General features: G+C 34.2%; 2 protein-coding genes across 3 annotated transcripts; one reads left to right on the top strand and one right to left on the bottom strand.

Annotated features, from left to right (window-relative positions):
- Window positions 1-926: 926 nt before the first annotated feature.
- Window positions 927-11,057, bottom strand: LOC128246949 (uncharacterized). Of its 2 annotated transcripts, none has more exons than XM_052965527.1 (10): window positions 10,949-11,057; window positions 10,288-10,331; window positions 9,835-9,940; window positions 6,062-6,168; window positions 5,448-5,538; window positions 4,359-4,474; window positions 3,646-3,879; window positions 3,249-3,327; window positions 2,481-2,662; window positions 927-1,954 (listed from the first exon to the last, which is right to left on the bottom strand). In XM_052965527.1, the coding sequence occupies exons 2-10, from the start codon at window positions 10,311-10,313 to the stop codon at window positions 1,879-1,881; spliced, it is 1,017 nt and encodes a 338-aa protein (XP_052821487.1). In that variant the 5' UTR covers window positions 10,314-10,331; window positions 10,949-11,057; the 3' UTR covers window positions 927-1,878. The 2 variants fall into 2 exon arrangements, with proteins under 2 accessions (XP_052821487.1, XP_052821488.1); XM_052965528.1 differs by lacking the exon at window positions 10,949-11,057 and adding an exon at window positions 10,533-10,607.
- On the top strand, window positions 11,012-22,048 carry LOC128246946 (coiled-coil domain-containing protein 63-like). Its single transcript, XM_052965525.1, has 12 exons — window positions 11,012-11,144; window positions 11,400-11,608; window positions 11,839-11,969; window positions 12,176-12,357; window positions 14,580-14,761; window positions 15,163-15,350; window positions 15,740-15,860; window positions 16,131-16,224; window positions 16,721-16,889; window positions 17,374-17,537; window positions 17,846-17,937; window positions 21,290-22,048. Exons 2-12 carry the CDS (start codon window positions 11,451-11,453, stop codon window positions 21,468-21,470), a joined length of 1,662 nt encoding a protein of 553 aa, XP_052821485.1. The 5' UTR covers window positions 11,012-11,144; window positions 11,400-11,450; the 3' UTR covers window positions 21,471-22,048.
- Window positions 22,049-22,332: the final 284 nt, after the last annotated feature.

Genomic DNA, 22,332 nt, shown 5'->3' with positions numbered 1-22,332 from the left:
GCTTATTTTTAGGGCATCAGGTTTAGTTGTATGTGAGCCAAATTTAAAAACATCGACAATAGTTTTGCCAATTCGAGGGTCATAACTCTTAAGTGGCTAATACGTCGTGGCTTACTGTCGAACCTGACCGAAATATTCTGTTACTTTTTTTAAAGTTGGTGATGATTGGACAAAGGTTTCTCAAATGATTGATCGGGAAATACATACTTGAGGTCATTTCTATATTTTAAGGGCGATAACGCTAGTGCGACTCCAGTAATATGGATGGTTATCGAACTGGTTCAAGATAATAATCACTATACATTCTAACCAAGTTTGGTGGTGATTGAATACAGCCTTCTTTTTAGGTTTATATGGATCAGACAAAGACCGATTTTAGGCAATCAGTATCAATAAAGGGCAAATACTCTCGAGTGGCTCTGATTAAGGTGACTGGTTATCGAACATGGGTGAGATATTATTCCCATTCATTTTCTGGCCATATTTAGTGATGACTCGAGAGACTTATTATGTTATTGATGGGACAAGTGCACAGAAGGTAATTTCTATCAGTAAAGGGCGATAACTCTCGATTGATAACAACGATATGGCTGTTTATATTGTTTCCGAAATAGTATAGTATACCCATTCTGACCAAAGGTGATGGTTGGACAAAGGCCGCTAAACTTATTGACCGGACAAGACCTATCAAGACCGATCTTTGATCCAAATTAAGACCATTATTGAATACCACCACAGAGAGATATGACTTACTCTACATGTGCGTCATGTTTCTGACAACAGTTGTTCCAAGTTTCATTTTAGTATCTCAAGCGGTTTTGAAGTTCTGGGCTGCATGTGACCTTTACCTTTGAGCAGAAAGTCAGTGTCATACACGAAACCCCTATCCAGGGTGCTCTTCAGCACAATAAATAAACAACAGTGAACAGGTTTGCATTACTGTATTACAAGAACAAAAGTCTCAGCATCTGAAGAAATTAAAATACACCACAACTTAACAAAGCTTCTCACCCATACACGTTCTTCACACAAACTACCATCCACACCAGATAACAGGATTATAAAGTTTGACAGCAATAAATACTATTTTTGTAGTTGTTACCAGTATATACTTCACCAAATAATATTAAACCTATGGCACATTGTTTGTTCATGAACTGACAACAGATCTCATACTATTGAATTTGACCAATTACAAATACTTTAAAATTCCACGTCAATTTGTTTCACATCTCCTACATGATAATCCATACACAAACCACATTTATAATCTCATATTCTACATGTTGAAAATACAACACAAACAACAAACCACTGAGTTATGTGAAAAAGTAAAGAATAAATCCTTGTAACTTTTAATCAACACAGCTACAATGGTTCTTATAGCACTATTTGCGTGTTGGGAGGGTCAATGAAGACCCAATAATAACATAATAATAATTATAAAAACAAATCTTACACAATTGAAACAGAAAAGTAAGGCTATGTAAATTGTGGAATACAATCTCTCCAAGATAGCACAAATATTATGGGGTAAAATCACAGAGAATTAAGAGTCAGGTGTAAGATAAAATCGGATGCAAACCTGGTTTTATTGTATTCAAAAAAAGTGTTTGTTGGCTTGTGCTTAGATGACAACAACGAAATTCTTAACACTATTGATAGCACTAAACTCGATAATAAACAAAAAATTCTAAAACCACTACAATCTTATTCAAGGAAGTCCAGAGTTTGTACCCTCCATTTTAAGACTAAAGGTCATAACTTTCTTTTAAAAATAAAACACAAAGTTACGAAACTATATAGAGTTTAGTCTATAGGACCAACATCTGCAGCGATTTTTTAGCACACTACAGCTTGGCTGGGCTCATCAGCTGATTACTTGCCGTCGACTTTTGCCATGTGTTTGATCAAATCAACCACACGGTTGCTGTAACCATACTCATTGTCATACCTGAAATAAACAATCTGTTTTAGCAAAGCATTCAAACCAAATATATGGATAATTGCTATGAATAAATCACTATTTTCCTTTGTGATAGATACCAGGTATTCTTAATTTTGTAGATCTAAGGTTTTCTCATTCAGCACTACAATACTCCTAAACTTGTATTAACATCTCAAATTTTATGACAACAATTTTAAAAAACCCACTAACTTTGTGTTCACTTAAATGCTGGTATACTATGTCTTTCACGTTACTTAGTGAGATATTTTTAAGTAACTCTGTCTGTTGACAATGGCATGTTTGAAATTAAATAAAAAAACTTTAGTAAGAACATCTCAAGTTAAAATTTAATTGACATAGTCGAGACCAGAGAATTTATTGATACACTTAAATGTATTATGCAAGTCCACGAAGCCCTTTCCACAAAGATGGTCAAAAGGTGACAGTCATAACAAACTAATGTTTGTGTTCCCAAAGGTTACTTGAAGCTTACCAGTCATTAACAGCATAGCACAACTCACATAGTACTTACCATGACACAAGCTTGACAAAGTTGTCATTGAGGGAGATGCCGGCAGAGGCATCAAAGATACTGCTGTGGTTATCTCCGATGAAGTCAGATGAGACGACGGCTTCTTCTGTGTAGCCGAGAATACCCTTCATTTTTCCTTCAGATGCGGCCTTAATTGCTGCCTTGATCTTATCATAGCTGGCCTGGAAAACAACAATGTAAGAATACAGGTTAGGCTGAGAAAGTGGATCTGTAAAATCTTATCAGTATACTTAACACTAAATTTAACAAAATGATAAAAAATGGCATGCTTAAAGCACTTTTTTGACTTTCTTTTAATAAATTGACCATTCAAGGGCCATAACTCTGGCATGAATAGTTTAATCCGACAGTTTGTAAAACTTACATGTACCTACAGTATTCTGCCCATAAACATTAAGATTAGGTTTGGTTAGTTAGGATATAAGACCTGATAGTGTGGCACCATGGATGCCAATGACAATGTCAAAGGACAACATGATTCTTACACTGTAACACTGGTGACATAAAAAATGAAAAGGGGAGCGGGGAGAAGTTTCACAAACCTGGCCCAATTCACAAAAAGGTTGAATAAACACTGAAAGAGATTCATGTACCTTGCTCATCACAAGAAGAATCTACTGTAACATTTACTTGACTTCACCTTAACATAAAATGTTTTATGCCATTCCTTAATGTTTTACAGCATTAAAGTTAACAGCATATCAAGATAATACAGATCTTACCAAGATAATTTCACGTCAAACTTACCCCCTTTTCAATTCGAACAGTCAGGTCGACAACTGACACATCCTGTACCGGCACACGGAAAGCCATACCCGTCAACTTTCTGAAAACAAATACACCAACACATGGAATTAGTCTTACAGTATAGTGATAGACAAGTAATGCTTAAAGATAACAAGGAATTTGACATATGTCATTGTAAACATACATGTTTTGTTGACCATGTTCATTGTACAAGTGTGAAATTAACTGTCGTCTGGTAACATATGTACAATGTTTCATGTAAAAATCTTGTATGGATTTCTGTTTATTCTCAGAGTTATGCTTAAGCATGCTAAAGACACCAAGGCTATTACAACAACTGTTTTGGCTGGCTGAAGGAAACAAAAAGCTGCCAAAAAGCCAAATATTCTCAACTCACCCATTCAGTTCTGGGATGACTTTTCCTACAGCCTTTGCTGCGCCAGTGGACGATGGAATGATGTTCTGTGCAGCGGTCCTTCCTCCACGCCAGTCCTTCATGCTGGGACCATCAACGACCTTCTGCGTGGCGGTGTACGCGTGCACCGTCGTCATCAGACCCTCAACAATGCCGAACTCATCATTGATCACCTTGGCAAGAGGAGCCAGACAGTTTGTTGTGCAAGATGCATTGCTGAAATAAAATTCATGTTAACTTAGTTTGCATTTTTATTTCATACTTCTGACAAATAAACACCAGAGTTGATAGGGGACCAACAAACTTCTAAAGATTTGAAGAACGTAGCCAAACGTTTAATCAAGTGGTTATTTCAGCAAGCTTTGTCACTATTTCATAACTCTCAACAAAAATATTACATTATGCTGTACCGGCTTTATTGTTATGTCAATAACTGTTGAACAAATGCAAAAGGTTTTTAATTGTGACTAAGCTCTAGACAAATAATTACACGTTCAGTTGGAGTTGAGAAATTATTTTGTTAACAAATGGTGGACTTTAAAGCTATTTTAGAATAATGTCAAGTAAAGTAAGTGGCATTTTACTACCTTGAACCCCTTCGATTTCTTCTCTGCTCAACATACTTAAAATACATTATATGATTCATTTGAAATAACATAAAACAAAAAATAATGAGGTGTATATTATGTTTTTACCTGACCACATTGTTGGATTTTACATATTTGTCTTCGTTCACACCAACCACAAACATAGGGGCGTCTGCGGAGGGGGCAGAGATGATCACCTTCTTAGCTCCACCAGTTAAATGGGCCTGGAAATAGAAATGTAAAAAAAAACTTGAAATACCAGTTCAGGATTCTCAAAAAGTTTCAGTTGAAGTGTCTCAAATAGTTACCTCACTGATCAGCAGCTACTTATTCTAATTAAAATGCAAAATCTGCCAAAATAAAACTAGCCCTATTGCCATTTCTTGAAACTTTTCTGTTTCAATGTTTGAGATCCCCATTAACTGTTTTAATAACATGCATAACACTATGTTATCATACTTTGATTTTCCAATGTTATTTGCAATGTCTCAATTTTTTTGACATTTTGAAATTTTTTGCAATAAAATGTATTAATACATGGTTTAACTTACTATATTGCCCTTATTATTTTTAACACTTTCTGGATAAAACCACGATTTCAAACACTTCAAATCTATTCAACCCATGTATTTATAACTGATCTCGATATGAAGTCTAAACTGAGATAAGTTATTCGAGAAACCAATGATAAATCCTACTATTAATGATCTATCACAAATGTTATATAGTTCACACATGAGTGTATTGATAACAACCAATTCAACAAAGCTCAGTAATGTTTTTGAAACTGGGGAACTGCAAAATCCTGCCTAACAAATGATCGAATAAGGTTATATATGTTTCAACTGTTTAATTAATAAATATAAATAATTTACTGGTGCGCTGGTCTTAAAAAGATCTTGTTTGTTTTATAAGTTTTTTGTATTGCTTTTGGGAATTAGTGTCAAACACATTAATAGGAAAAAAATTTGGGTGGAAAAAACGAGACTTGATAAAGGCAATAAATTGCACCAAGAACATTCACTGGAACTACATGTTTCTATTGATAATTATTATAACATACATTAAGGCAAGTGAGAGTTCTGATACCATAATGGTAGAATGCTTAATGTGGTCACCAGAATACCTGCTGCAATAGCTAAAGGTTAAATACATGCAAACAGAGGCAGCTGTGCCACAAACTACATGTATACATACACCAGCTTTGTCAAGGGTGGTGAAGACACCAGTAGATTCCACGACATAGTCAGCTCCATCTTTGGCCCATGGAATGGCACCTGCTTCCCTCCTAGAATAAGAACATTTTATCCCATTCTTTAATAATCAAGTCACAAATGAGTTGACAGTAAGCAAAAGTTTCCTAATTTCAATTGGTTTGGCTATTTCTTACTATTTTTCATAATTTATTAATTAATGTGTAATTAGCAAAATAATTACTACACACCAAATGTTGACATGTTGAGTCTGTTAAATGAGACTTTAAAAGGGCATAATGTTCTACCATCACGCAATTGCAATACAGAACCATTTGGAGTTGAACAATACAAAAAGGATCATTTTATACTTTGACCTTAAACCCTTGACCTCTAAGTGTGACCTTAACCCAAGTCTTGTGCACAACACCAAACCTCATCATGGTTAGCAACCATCGCATTTTTTTGAAAATCTTATAATAAATGGACAAGATACAGCTGGACAAACGTACATTACACAGAACCACCATTGTGACAATAATATCTCCTTAGCTGCAAGTGGGCTGACAATAAATATGTATTTAGTGATAGTATAATTGTGACTGTTTAAATACATACTCCATATATACAGAGATGGCTTTGCCATTGATCACCAGCTTTCCATCCTTAGCCTCAACAGTTCCCTTGAATTTTCCGTGAGTGGTATCGTAACGGAACATGTACACCTGAAGAAAAAAGGAAGTTGTGGTCAAAGAATGCAAGCATTTATGTATTAAACAAGCTCTGCTATATAAAATCCATAATTTGAGCAAGCCAAGACAGCAGTTTACCAGAGATGGGCTTGAGGTTTTGTCCTTATTTAAACCACTGATGTTGAACTTTGTAACATGAAATACCGGTACATCTGGGATTTTTTACCTCTGCATTGTGCATCAATAGTGCATCAGAGATGCACATTTCAGGGTTTGAATTTAGACTCGCATACTCGCAAATTGCGAGCGACATTTGCGAATTGCGAGCGACTTTAATCAAGCTCGCAAAATTCTGCGAGTGTTTTTTTTAGACTACAAAATGTTAAAAGGAAAGTAGAATAAACATGAACTGAACTCCCCTAAGTAGTCGAGTGTAAACAGCCTATAAGTGGCATGTTTACACTACCAGTATAAAAAAGACAGTACGGAGGCACCCTCTAGTAAGTTTTCCAAATTGAACAAATACGGAAAAGGCCGAGTTTTATCTCGAATCTTTCTGGGCTGCTGCAAGGCGTGCATAATACAAAGTGAATACAAATGACGTAATCACCTAGCTCAATCATTGGCTGAATTTAGCGCTTTCGTGAACTACATGTAAACCCCATCAACCTTTGAATATATTTCCGTCCAAATGTCTAAATGAATAGACTTCGTCGATCTATATATTTCATGGTCCAAAGCATCCATGCTACATTTACTGTTGCTTTTATTTATTTTAAATTTATAATGTTATTGTTTTTAATACTTTAGACTTAATGAAATCTGTAGCGTGCTTGTCGAATGGGTATAAAATTACCCGATGGCGAGGGTAAATATACAAAGAGAACAATGTCAAATTATTGTACAGTTTTGTTATCAAAAAGCTGCCAACATCTGATGAGTCTTTCCGTATCCCCCAAATAGAATAAACCATCAACAAGTTCCAGTAGTCAAGCCACTCAAGATTGATACTTTGTAAATTTCTTCTTTAATTAGACAATATTATAAGGAAATAAAGCAAATAATTAAATTGCAAGTTGATTTTTCATTTTGCGAGTTGCCTCAAAGTGCACTCGCAAAATTTTGAGAGTGCTCCTCAAAGTTAATTTCGAACCCTGCATTTCTTCTGCTTGTCTCTGAGGCTTAAGGCGTTGAAGTTTATTAATGATGGATGATAAGCATTTAAAATGATCTCCATCATTTCTTGTTTAATATAAATAGGAATTTAAGGTGACACATTCAAGGTGGCTGTGGCAACCATTAAGCATTAGATAAGCGAGCAGTGTTTTTATCCTTTTACCAGTTCACAAATCACTTTTTATCATGTTACCTAAATTGTGTTCTCTTTTATACCCTAGTTCTCACTTTTCTGATTTGCCTCATCAGTGTTTTATTTTTATTTTATTTTTCACTAACAAGCCGGCGCGCACCGTTATGTCAGTAACACTCGGAAGAGGGGTTGACGAGAGAGAGAGGAGAGAGAATTATAAAATCACTTTATCAGCAAATGAGGCCATTAAATATTGCACTGACATTGTAATGAGTGATCTTTTTTCCAAAATACAACGCCAATCAGTTATTTTGACTGTATACCAAAATGATAAGGCAAGTTAAATTACTGTCAAAGGGCATTTTTGCTTTGAGCAAAGAACCATATGGTGCTTAAATTTTCTGATACTGCATTATTTTTTGCCTGGCCTCTTTTAACACGAAATATATATCAAGAGTCAGTGGCAAACTACTAGTCAGTCTGCAGGGCTTTTTCTATAGTACCCACGGGACCCATTATCGCACCCATTCCCAACACAAAATATATGATATTTTTACCAATCTTCATAAAAAATTCCCAATCTTCATAAAAAAATCCCAATCAAAAGTATATAAAAAATATGAGTCTTTTTATCTGTACTGGTTCAGTTTTGGGTATAATTGAATTCAGAAATCATTGATTTTCATCACATTCAGAGAACAATATGAAATATTATCTGTCATGATTTATTGCAATAGATATTTATACCCCAAGGATTGATGTTTCAGCCATTTTGGGTCTTTAAAAGGGAAAAGAAACTAATCTTAAATAATTTCCTCATTGCAGGATACTAGACAGCTTGTTCTTTTAACTGTAAAAAACCCAATTTCGACATTCTTGCAATACAAAATTTCCCAAAATGTCTAGGGTCTTTTTCCCAAAATGGGCAGAAAAAGCCCTGCAGTGTACGAAATTCGGCTTTGAATCCACTAGCCCATTCGGGCTACCAGATAGGAAATTTTACAAGCCCGAAACCAATTTCACTAGCCCAAACTTAAACACTTAAAAGTATCACTCGTTCGGAATATTTTTTGGAAGTTTAAAAACGATTCTGCAACGATTCTGAATATCTAATCAAGCACGCTGATACAGTTTCAATAAATGCTCCACAATCTGAACAATGCGTCAATAATAAATTATAGTCATACATATATTAGTGTAGTCATCAAAAGTTCAGTAACTAATAAAGTTTTCAAAAAGGTAATATGAGAAAAATATTTCCTGAACATATCTTTTATTTAATGGAAAGAGTTATGCATGTACTATAAGTTCTGTTATCCAATGCATCCTTGTCAAATCAGATATGCACCAGCGATTGTGCAATGACATTTTTCTCTTTTCAACTTTCAGTTTCACTTTCAAGTTTCAGAAGTAACAACAAAAATATATTGATGTTTATATTGCCAATATTCCTATAATTGTTCTTTAAAAATTAATGGCAAAGCTATTTAAAGGTATAAAATAGAACCTTACTGTACTGTACAACGACAACGACTGTATATCCGACAGTTCTCCTTTCACTTTGATTAAATTTGTCAGGAAGTAAGCGAGCACCTGTTTCCTCCGCATTTAAGACAACTTTTGTAGAATGATTATGTTTTGTTCGCATTAAAAACTTAAATATCTTTCTTTTTATATTAGCTAATAAATAAAATATATTTAAATGAAATAAATAAAATATCAATGTTGATATTGCTATTTTAGCATTGTCAATTTTCATAGCCATCGTTGTTGTCGAAAACTGCAGACTTTATCGGTTAATTTACATAATGGGCGGAGTTAATGACGTCATAGAGTTTGACTGCTGCTAATAGACACAGTTATTGGTTAGAAACTGATCAATGATTACTTGTCACTTCGGGCGTTAATGAATTTTGGCATGTGTTTATATTTATTGATTAAATAAACAAACATTGAGCACATGGCTTGAGCCCTGAATGTAAATTTCAGCGAATCCGACTTCGCCGTTGTCAAGGCGACTTAATCGCTCCAGTCGCCTTGAAGGACGCATTCTTGAATAATAAGGCTTTGCGTATAAAAAACATGATGTGTAACGCGTTTAATTGGCAGGTTTTTTTAAATAACATAAGGAAAACACGGTAGCCCGGTCGGGCTAGTTTCTGTGGAAAATCGGTAGCCCCAGCTGAAATTTGGTAGCCTCGGGCTATCGGGCTACCGTGAATTTCGAACACTGGCCCTGGTCTGTTAAGCAGCAACAAACTCCTTTTTTATGCCTTAATATCAGTTATCTCATTAGAATTAAACTCAAGTCATAACATAAAAAAAATAGAAGTTAACATATACCTTGACCAAACCCCTTGATAATGTCACTATATTTTTTCAGATCTTACCATGTACTCCAGAGAGATGAAGGGGTCATTAATGGCAACCACAGTGACCTGGTCTGCAGACTGCTCCAGGGCAGCTCTGGCTGTCAGACGGCCAATACGACCAAAACTGGAACAGAAACTTCTGCTTACAACTTTCTTACTTTTAATGCTTAAATCTTACATTTCCAGAGCTCTTGATATAGTGCATAAAAGCTTTAAAAATAAGGTTAAAATATTGTTAAAACCTGTTTTCATCCAAAATATAAAGAATTACAAATAAATTGAATGCATATCAATTTAGTCTATGAAAAAATTGAACACGTAAATTGATTTGCAAAATTTGCACATCATTTTTTTTTTACTTTTAATGAATTTCTGCTTGAACTTGGGATAACCTTTTAAAAAAATAAAACGGCTTAATTATCATCAAAACATTGTATGTAAAATATAATACAATTATGCAAAAATATTTACCCGTTAATTCCAACTTTGATAGACATGTTTGATGTCTGGTTTAACTGAAATGCATTTAATATTATTAAGTAGGTGATAAATAGTTAAATAGTGTGCAAGAGAAATTGGATCCAACAAAACATACATTTTACCCTTAAGATATTTATGTAATGATCAATTGACACAATGTATTATAATTCATATAAAGAATGTGATCCAAACTTATTCAATAATAAAGAAAGAAAAAGAGCAGAAATGAATGATACCTGCACCTCTCCTGCAACCTCTGAGTCTTACAAGTGTAGGATAAATGTCATGTATTAGTGACCTTCACCTTGAATGATATTTGCGCAAGGTCACACGGAAATTGCTGTGTTGCAAAATGCCAAGCGCTGATTTTGAGGTTGCAAACGTTTTGGGCAAAATATTCATAATAATAAACATTTCTAAAGCATACTTATATATTCTTAGAAGACAAACCACTCAAAAATAGACATTCCATCTGAAATTGCTCGACTTCTCACTTTTTATGGAAAAAAATATCACATGCGAACTGTTTTACAACAATAAAACTCCTGATGGTACATCAAAAAGTATTCACGATATATGTCATCCATCCTCCATCTAAATCAATGCCAATATTCCGACGTAAGCATAATAAAAAAACATTCTAAAAGCTTACCTACTTGTCCTCGTTAGCCGGCAAAGGAAGGTGAAGTGCGCATGCGCAAAGAGGATGATATTTTCAACTAAGGGAAATCACTTCATTCAAATTCCGCAAATTTCGACTTACTTCCCTTGCCGGAAGTATTTGTAACCAAGGTCGTTGTGCAGGTGCGCGTTGTTTGTACACAGAAATCCAGGTGACAAAATAATAGGTAAGGTTTTCGTTAAAACTTGCTTTATTCTCCAACGTTTGGTCATAATTAGGTAAGACATTAAAGACTTCATAATCCAATTTAACAAATTACTTGTTCACTACTTGTTGCAGAATAATATTTTATAAATATATATAAAGTGTGTATTGTGAATTCTTATCCAACTCCAGGAAATGGCTATGACCATGTAATCACTGAAGACCGTTGTAGACTGTTGGTGGTTTAGAAGGCAAAACATTACTGCATTTTTTTCAGAAATTCGAAAAGACTTAATCGTCTGTCAGTGACTTAACCAAACCTTGAACCATGCCGCGTCCCAGGTCAGCTAGGTCAGACAACAGTGATGGCGATATGGAAGGGTTGGCAGAGCAGGAGTTGCTCAAACTGCAGAGACAGTACCGCATCATGGAGGGGGACAGGGCTGCATATACTGAGGAATCCCAAAATGTCATCAGAAAACAGAAGTAAGCTGATTTTTAATATATTATTATTTATTAGTACATACAATGTAGTGATGTAAGTGATTAAAAAATGGTTCAGAATTATAATAGATCATTGTAATCAATTTGCGAAGCCATTTTAATAAATTTCCAATTGTGCTAGTGAAATAAAAACTAAATTAAAATGTTTAAACTTAAGCGTATAAAAAAATAAGTTAACATGACATTTATATGTTCATATTTCCAACTTACAGAGGAGAGATAGGTCAGCTGGAGACTGAAAAGCAAGAGCTTCTCAAGGAGCTCCGTCTTGCTGAGAGTCGCAGTAACCAGGTGATGGATGAGGACCATACTGACACTCTTGTCACCCTTGCTGATGCCAAAGGTACTGTTAACATTCAAAGTGAACTTTCAAACCAATATAAGATTAGATTAAGTTTCATTATTGTAAAGACATTAAATAATGAGTGACAAGATGGAGTAAACTAATGTTTTGTTATTTGTTGAACCAAATATACCAACTGAACCTAGTAATCGTTGGCCAATAATACCTATCTCATATATTAACCCACATAAACACACAACTTTCAGAGGATTATGACAAGGAGATTGATGATGAGAAGAAGAAGTCAACAGAACTTGATGCCAAGATCCGGGAGTGGGAACGAAAGATCAAGCAACAACATAAGAACATGGGTGGTGTTCACATGAGTTCTCAGCACACCGTACAGACACAGAAGACCCTTAGGACACTGGAAAACAGGCTTGATCAGGTATGATGTGTGTTTTTGTATTTTGGAAATAAAAGACTGCAGATTTTTTTGATTTTTTTTAGCTCGACTATTCGAAGAATAAGGAGGGCTTTACTACTCGCCCCAGCGTCGGGTTAAAGTTTAAGGGCGAGTTGGGATTTTCACTTATAAGTCCAATATCCTTCATTCAATTCACTTAATACTGCACACAGTTGTTCAGGGCCATCACATAATGACATACATGCCATATCAGCCCTGGCGGGGGGAAAAATACGCCAGAATTTAGACCCATCCCCTGGTCCCCCGCTGGGGGATCCATATCCCCTGGAATTTAAAAAAAAAATATTTATTTTTTTCAAAACTTGCTTAAGGTTGACAGTGGAAAGCATCAATAATATTATGAGGGTGAAATTCCATGAAGGACCATGATGACTAAGTCCAAAAGTTATTGTAATTTGAGTGTATTTCTGTATTTATTCTTATATTATAAATGCACATATTGCTTAAGTTTTTGCTGCGTAAAAATCCCCTGGTGTAATATCAAAATCCCCTGGAATTCAGACCAAAATCCCCTGGGAAGTCTCTCAGAAATATGGCATGTATGTAATGTGGTTATATAACTCTGTATTATCGTTTATACACATTATGGCCCCGGATTGACTATGGAACTTAGGTTAAAGTTTTAGGGCAGGTTGGGATATTTATTAATTACTTTTTTACCCTTCATTCAATTGACTTAATACTTCACACAGTTGTTCAGGAACCTCACAAAGGTTAAAGTTTCCGGGCAAGTTTGGATTTTTATAACAAATCTTCTATACCCTTCATCCAATTGACTTAATATTTCGCACAAATTATGACGACTATCTCACAATAAGGTCACATAACTCCATTTTAACCCTTAATACAAATTATGGCCCTTGATTGTTTTTTTTAGCTTTTCTTTTAATTTCTTTTGACGGGCACATTTTTATATTCTTAACCACATTTTCATAAAGGGAAAACATGTTATTTGAATGACTTGCGTCATTGTTCTGGCAGGCTGGTGGGAGGGCAGCGTCAAAGTCACCTTATGTATCGAATAATTTTAGCTAGGTTTGACATTAAGAGACCAAACTTGGTACATACAAAGAGTTTATGGAGACCTTTTATGGGAATGCTTTTGAGCCCCTAGGTTAAGGTCAAAGTAACTATGAATAGAAAAAGGGTTGGTATTGAAAGGGTCTACATAATTATTGTGACCAAATTTAGTATATAGGAAGAGTTTATGGAGACCTTTCCTGAGATTGTGTTTTGGGCCCAAGAGTTATGGTCTACGTCAATGTCAATGTTGCTTAAAAAAGAAATATGGTTAGAACTGAATAACTCAATTAAGAGTTGACATAGTGTGACCAAACTTGGTATATAGGACAAGTGTATGCAGAGCTTCATTGGATTGCCTTATGGGCCCCCTAGGGTCAAGGTCACTGTTACTAAAAATAGATAACTGTTTGGTACTGAATAACTTAAGTTATGGTTGACATACTGTGACCAAACTTTAAATGTAGGAAGTGTTTATGGAGGACTTCCATGGGATGTGTTTGGGGGCCTTAGGATCAAGGTCACCATTACAAAAAATAGAAAAAAGCCGTTGAAAATGAATCTCTTCTGCCAATCATTAAAATCCTGGTTTTGTCACATTGCGATTCTTGTTCACTTTTTAATTTGATTTTTTTATTGCTTTTGACAGGCACATATTACATTTGTTATTGTATTCACTTTTAAGTCAAAGCAGTGTAGTCGAGCGCGGCTCTCTTACAACAGCTCTTGTTTTTTTAACTTGTTTAAGCAGTGTAACATTGTTCAATAAGGCTGGTGATGACTAGCACAAATATGAGCAGCATATTGCAGAAAAAGCAAGTTGTTTTGGTTAATTTGTTGTTATTAATGCTGAAATTGAGTTTTATAATGTTCAGGATAGTTTTCCCCCATACCCAGTCCCATCATAATGTATAACTCCAATAAGTGTATTTGATATGTTGAGTAATCTAAAAAAAAATAGCATAGGTTCTGACTATGGATGGTGAATTTCATGTACTAAAATATTAACTTTTTGTTAAATGTGCAGTCCTCTTCTGCTAGTTAAAGTAACCCTTTACTAAGAACAGTAATCTAAGATATGACACTCATTAAACAAGTTAAAATCTATACAGTCATACAATACAGCATGAGATTTATTGCTATATTGTTTATAATTATTACAGTCCAAGAGGAAGTTCAACTCTATCCTGACTGAGAATGCACGTATGCGAGATGAGATAGAGAGTCTCCGTGTGGAGAGGACGCGGTTCGACCAGCTGTATAAGAAACTGGACAAGGAGCTTACCTCACTTAGGAGAAATAAGGGACAACTGATCGAAGAGTCCACACAGGCCTATGATGCCAGGTAAGGATTTATCTTGTTTTCTATTAATGAAAAAGAATTGTAGGCATGCTTTCATGTCAGTCCTTGGTGTAACAAAATGGACGTTAATAGGCGCAATGCAGTATGTATATAACAATGTTTTGCAGACAATAAGCAATATTGTTCTATAAAGTAGAATAAATTGGCATCCATCATACAAGAATTTGTCTTTGTATTTTCCTTATGGTTGAAAAATTTTCTCTGGTAAATTCAAAGGGTACTGGGCAGATTATATTTATGTTAAGGGGCCCAGGGATGCACCTGTAGTTAATTGGAAGTGAAGGTCCCTAGAAAGACAATAGAGCCAGGCACTCAGGTTTTCTGCATCAGGTAATCAACTTATTGAAAACTAATAGCTCTTACTTACATTTTCTGCTGAACAGAGACGATGCCCAGCAGAAGATGATCATACTGAAGGAGAAGGCCGATAAGGATCTGCAGCAGCACAATGCGGAGATGAAGGAGTTATTACGCATCATTGACCATGACCGATCACTCCGTGTCTTCATGGGCATTAAGGGGCAGGAGCGACAAGAAGACCCACAGCTGGTGATCTGGAGGCAGAGGAAGGGTGAGTACTATTGGCAGATATGTGAGATGATGTAGTAATGGTATACGGTGTTAGTTCTATTCTCCTCCTATAAGGTGTAATCCTTAGCAAGGATATTTTATGTGGCTTGAGTGCTGAATTAGTATGCATGGGTAACAGAACATGATTTTACTATCAGCTTATCATTCCTTACTTCTGATTCAAGTTATAATAAATCAATAATTAAAAACACAGATCAGAGCAAAAAGAAGCTAAAATTAGTAATTTTCTCAGACTTTCATACCCACCTCAAGGTAAAAACTTCACTAAAAATCATAATGGCATGCAACAATTTGTTAATGGTTAAGCATAGCATATCAGTTCATGGGAGACAATGCAAAGTCATCAATCTTGTTTGTTTGGCATTACAGAGGCGCTGGAGGCTGAGCGTAAGAAGGAAAGCCAGGAAGACTCGGTGGAGACATTTGAAGCTGCCTTTGAGAGGATCAAGGAAATGACTGGGCTAGAGGATCTTGATGAGCTGGTCAGAAGGTGAGAGCAACTTGTGTTGTGAACTTTTAAGCATGGGAAAGTTATTTTTATGATTGCATATTAATGTTATTGATAGGCAAAAAAACTAGTAGAAGTCTTTTAAATTTAGGACTCAAAAAATGGCAACGACTTAAAATAGGAAGTGTGAGTTTATGTACAAACAAAAATATAACTGGTAGTTTTTAATGTGAAAACTAAATGCTTTTAATGGGACTGACTAATTATGCTAAGTAATTAAGTTGTATGTATACATATTATTTTGTACTGCAGGTTTATTGAGGTTGAAGACAAGAACTTTGCCCTGTTCAATTACGTTAATGAACAAAACAACGAGAGTGAACAACTCAATGACGATATTGAAGAGGTCAGTGAACACCTTAACATCATTAATATATACAGCCCAAAATATAAATTTAAATACAACATACTATTTTTGATACCAATGTAGTACATGAAACAAATAAAATATCATATCACATTGAATAATGTTATCTGATATACAATGACACATATTTTAGATTACCCTATTGAGGAATATATCTAAGCAAGGAAAAATAAGAATACAGCACAGCCTCTGCATGGCTTAAGTAAACTTTCTATTAGCAATTTAAAACGTCCCTGTTTTCAATGGGCATCTAAATATCTAGGCAATCAGATGGAAAATAATATCAGTAAGACAACTGAGTGGAACACTTGGGTATCTACTGCACCAAGTTTGTGGCATAAACATAAAACTCCAATTAGATTTATATAAAGAATGAAGCTATTTATCAATCAATTATCGTGTCGTGTATTGGTGGTCTTCTTTCTCCTGTATGAGGGGCCAAATTATAATTATGCATGATATCTCGCCATTTCAGATCAGGAATGAGATAGAGAAGTTCAAGCTGCAGGGCATCGAGCTGGAAGACCAGCGTAAAATGATCCTGAAGGAGCTTGAAGAAAAACAGACCACGAGCTCAAAGGAGGGAGATGAATACGAAAAGAAATGTACAGAGATCTCCAAGATCATTGATCAGCTTAAACAAGGTATGGCAAATAGAAATAGTTATTTTTCTGTTGTTTTTTTTTCCGTTGTTTTTAGGTCAATTGACGTCAAAACAATAATTTATTTTTTATGTACTTTGAAGCCATTTCCTGTATTGCATACAACCTGATTGAGACTAAGATGACCAAAACGTTGGTAAATAAATGTTTTAATGTTGAAGTTTCGTTATAAAAAATGATAGAAATGTACATGTATGTTACCAATCATATAAGTGGATAACATATTTGACAATAATATATATATATATATAAAATTTAAAATGGTTCACCACTAACAAATATTGAAATTAAACAAAAGTGATCTTTTTACAACAAGAAAAAACAGACTCTTGTATCTTATGGTGATGTTTCATTGAAATATTATTAGAAAAAGATTTTTTCTCTTTAGTACAAAATCTCTTTATTGATATCTCTGACACCAGGAAAAAAAAGTGAACTATCTATCTACACAATTGATTATCTGCAGGTATTGAGTCATTATTTGGGAAGATTAACTGCGACCGTTCAGCCATCGATGAGATGTTGGGGGCGGCACATGGCGTCACCGATAGCAACATGATCCAATACCTCGGCATTATAGAACAAAGAACAAATGAACTCCTCGCAATACAGAACTATGTCAGTTCAAAGGTGAGTGTGTATTTAAATTAGTATTTTTAACTATTAATACACGTAAAAATATTTTAAGCTATTGACTATTTATATTGACTAACATAGTTTCTCAAAATTTGATGAACTGTGTTTTAACATATACAAACTGATAAAAAACTATGTTCTTTTTCAAGAAATGTAAATTATACACCGAAATCCTTAATTTGTTAACTAGTTTTTCTGAAATTGTCACACTATTTTAATAATGTTTATTTTGGGTCCATCCCTGACGGAAATTAATCTAACAGTTGTTCATGATGATGTTTAGTTCCCGTTTTTTATTCTAGGATATGGATCGGTATGAGAAGGGACCCAGTCTGATTGGTGAAGGCCCAGCAGCCCCTGCACCACAATTACCTATACTGCCACCATCAGTTGGGTAAGTGTACTTTTATTAACGCTGTTAACTGTTAAAAAAGGATAAATGTTAGCTTTTACTTTACGAGACAAGGATCATTTTGATGGTCAGGTATCAAGCTAGATTCTTGAAAATTAGAAAATTTGGATTGTAAAAGTTATAAGAACACATCCAGTTAAAGTGCCTCTGGTTCATAATTCTCGAAAAACCTTAAGTGTAACATAATGGATAATATTTTAGAGTTATTTTTTTTACCCTAGCTCAAAATAAGGAGAAAAATTAATGCGTAAAGGTGTTTATTCCATGCAAGTTTTCTTCTAGCTTGATATATGACAGAAAATAATTATTGAAGTTGTTTTTTTTTATCTTAGAAACAAAAGAAATAAGGTTGCTAAGGAAACGTTAATGTCAGGGACTGCTTTCTAATTAAGCTTCTTGCATCCTAAAATGATGATATTAATTTTGTCTTGAATAATATTCATTAATCTATATTAATATACATTTTCTTTATACAGTTTCTGATAACATTTGAATCTGAAATAATAACAGTCTAACATGAACACTGGACAGTAAATCATATTTATAGTCAAATTTATTTCCAGCTTTTTAAAAAAAAATCTTAATCATAACAATTCAAGAAAGATGCTCCTATTAATGAGAGAAAAATAAAATTAACATGACTGACATGACTGAATGTTATTAAACTCCTTGTTTTTGTACTCTTTTTAGACCAAGGTATGTAAAAGAAACTACAAAATTACTAACACAGTTTATAATAAATCTCTGAGTGATATAGAGGACAATTGTTTGTTTCAGTCTAAGATGTCAATTAAACACAATATGTTTCAACCAAGCTGAGTTAGCACCTTACATTCTATTTCAGGAGTGGCTAGGCCACAAGTGAAATATTTACTTAGGTGTTCATAAAGTGAATAATATTTCAATCTTGCACTGAAACAGATAGTTTTTTTTCTCTTTTTTATTTCATGCTTGTAATTCCTTAAAAATGATATGAGATTTATATTTAATTGTAAAACGACCCCAAACTCAAGCTTAAAGAGGTCATACTGGAAATGACATCATTCATTCGTTTTATGTTAATTTTTCACAGTGAAACATCTAAAATATCTGAAGCAGTGGATTTATATTCATTTATTTTTCACTATTTTCAATCAGATAGTTTATCATGTTGATTATTCAGCCCTTTCTTTTCAATAAACCATCAACAAGCATGAAATAAATAATCATATTCTTTAGACATAAATAATGTACATTCTCTATAATTATTTAGTGACCTTGGTGCCAGGTAACTTCTCTATATTGTTTCTCTATATTGTTTCTCTATATTGTCAATAAAGTATATTGTATTCCTGTTTATACCAACATTGTCTCTTTGTGACACACCATAATTTTCTGTTACTACTAGCATGCTTCATCCCAATTTTTAGCTCGACTATTCAAAGAATATGGAGAGCTATACTACTCACCCAAGCGTTGGCGTTGGCGTGACACCTTGGTTAAGGTTTTGCGTGCAAGCACACATAGGTTAATATCTCAGCAACTACTTGAGGTATTGCATTGAGACTTGATACAATGGTTCTTAACCACCCAACCTACTTAATTAACCAAGTTAGATAACTCTAGTTTGCATTTAATTCAAATAATAGGCCTTTATTATTCGACTTAGAAATTCTGGTTAAGGTTTTGCGTGCAAGCAAACATAGGTTAATATCTCAGCAACTACTTGAGGTATTTCATTCAGACTTTATATAATGGTACTCAACCATCCAACCTACTTAATTAACCAAGTTAGATAACTCTAGTTTGCATTTAATGCAAATAATTGCCCTTTATTACTCGACTTAGAAATTATGGTTAAGGTTTTGCGTGCAAGCACACATTATTTTAATGTCAAAGCAACAACTTGATGTATTGCATTGAGACTCAATACAATGGTACTCAACCATCCAACCTACTTAATTAACCATGTAAGATAACTCTAGTTTCATTTAATGCAAATAATTGCCCTTTATTATTCAACATAGAAATTCTGGTTAAGGTTTTGCGTGTAAGCACACATAGGTTAATTTCTCAGTAACTACTCGATGTTTTGCATTGAGACTTTATAGAATGGTATTCAGCCACTCAACGTAATTGAATAACCAAAATATATAACTGTATTTTGCAAATAATGGCCCTTTTAACTTAAAAATTCTGGTTGAAAATTTCCATGTAACACAATTATGTTCATATCTCAGCACATCATGAATTGCATTGAAATTTAATCTAACAATGATCAATGCATGTTTCGGCAAAACTTTTCAATCCTTAACACTGAAAAGTGGCGGAATAGTCGAGTGCGCTGTCTCTGTACAGCTCTTGTTGTATTTCTATGAAAGCTTGTGAAAAACTTGGCATTTCTTTATTGCCATTATGCAAGTTTTTGGTAAATTGTATATGCTTGGAGCATGAATTGTCTTTTGTTTTTATATTGTATATTTATCAATATAGACCATATTTGTCCAAATAAGAAAATGTTGCCTGACTACTTACAGGCATTTTTCAGGTGTGGCTATCACTAAAAACCTTTTCCTAAGTAAAAGTGAACTGTTACCTTAAGTTAATTTGTATTAACGTCATCAACAGGTATTTTTAAGCAAAATGAGACCCGATCACAAAAAAAGATTCATTGTTTAATGTTTTAAATCTGGCTAAGCATAATATACGGTCTGAGAATCTAAGATTCCCAGCATGCCTATTGGGGAATGCAAGGACAAATACAATATGACTGAAATATTATAAATCCATATAAAGAAAAAAACTTTTTTTCTATTGCTCCATAATAAACATTTCTGTCTGAATGAATATTATTATTATCCTGTAGTTTGACCAACAATACTCTGCATGTGCCCTTCATTTCTAAACATAAACATACCAACTTAATATTTTACTCCTAGGTTATAATACAATTGACTAAAGTGATAAATTTACACCATTTAAGATTGGGCCGAATGTTAACTTAGTTCATCCCTCAATATAAACTGCTTGGACTCTATTTGGTAATCCTTGAACTTGGGAGAGTTGGTTTAGACTAATCATTCTACCTAGTTTCCATAATAAGGCCCAGGTTGCCAAGCAATGCTGTGTCATGTTATCGATTAAAGTCTATATATGAAAATTGACAAGCTTTACAAGCAAATTACTTCAAAGTATTCATAACATCATAACATTGCACCATTGGCTCTACCTTGTACTTGTTAATCACAGGAAACTACGACACTGTAGGTCCTGCTAGTGTCATAGAACATTACTTAATTGGATTAATGAGAAATAGATTTGTATAATAATTGCTATGTAACTTCTGTTTTCACAGAGATGAGTACGACAGTGAAGGTTCAGAAGGAAGTGAAGACGATGCGCGACCAATGACACGGAACGAACTTCAACGTAAGGTTATGAAAACTGTCAAGAAACGGGAATCTGCAGCGCGAAAAGAAGGATTCCGATATGACCTTACCACCACACAGAAAAAGGGCAAAAAGGATAAGAAATAAATTGGGATATTGAATTGGACATTTTCATTAGCTGTTTTGGACATTACATGATGTGCTGTTATATTGAGGGCTTATTTTTATAGTTTAAAAAAGGACTTATAAATCATGTATATATGTTGACATCAATTCATTTTATATTTAAGCCACTATGTGTAACATTTATTACCAACTTGTTTATAGATGTTGTATAATTCAATTAATACACTGCTGAAAATTTGTTTTACATTTTGTAATATGCAAACATTTAACTTTAGTTATACATGTACCATCTTAAAGTCTCTTAGTTTGCTCGAACTTATGGTATTTCTTTAACTGATGCATGTTTATATAGAAGTATTTTTAAAAATGCCATAAAATCTGTTCAGAAAGAAAGACACCTAATTGTTGTATGAAGTGAAGCACTGTTTCATATACCTTTCTTCCAATCAACAAAACCTTGTCGAGTATTAATGACTACATGTATTGCATTTTATTTTTATTTTCTGTGATACTTTTTATTTGAATATATTTTTGTCAAATACAAAAATGTGTTACATTGTTGAGAATGGTTAATAATTAAGAATTAAAGATCAAATATTTTCTTTCATTGGCGGAAAACGTGTTATACAATGTAGTTTGCCTTTATTAATTATTTAATTGAAAACGCCCAGCATTTAGTTTAAATGTCCTATTAGGAATGCAATTTGCGCTGCTAGGCATTGGTCCCCCTTGGTCGGCTCAAGCAAGTTACATACAAGAAGAAGACACACTTTTCTTTATTAGTCCAATTAAAAGTATTGCTGTATGACGCAAAATTTGAGCCAAGACCTAACTACAGAAACTGGGTGGTATGCTCTTGCACATATGATATCAAGTGTGAGTT

The sequence above is a fragment of the Mya arenaria genome, chromosome 9 (assembly GCF_026914265.1).
Source record: "Mya arenaria isolate MELC-2E11 chromosome 9, ASM2691426v1".
NCBI classification, from domain to species: Eukaryota; Metazoa; Mollusca; class Bivalvia; order Myida; family Myidae; genus Mya; species Mya arenaria.
Note: the sequence above shows the minus strand (reverse complement) of the source record. Positions and strands in the feature narration are given on the sequence as shown.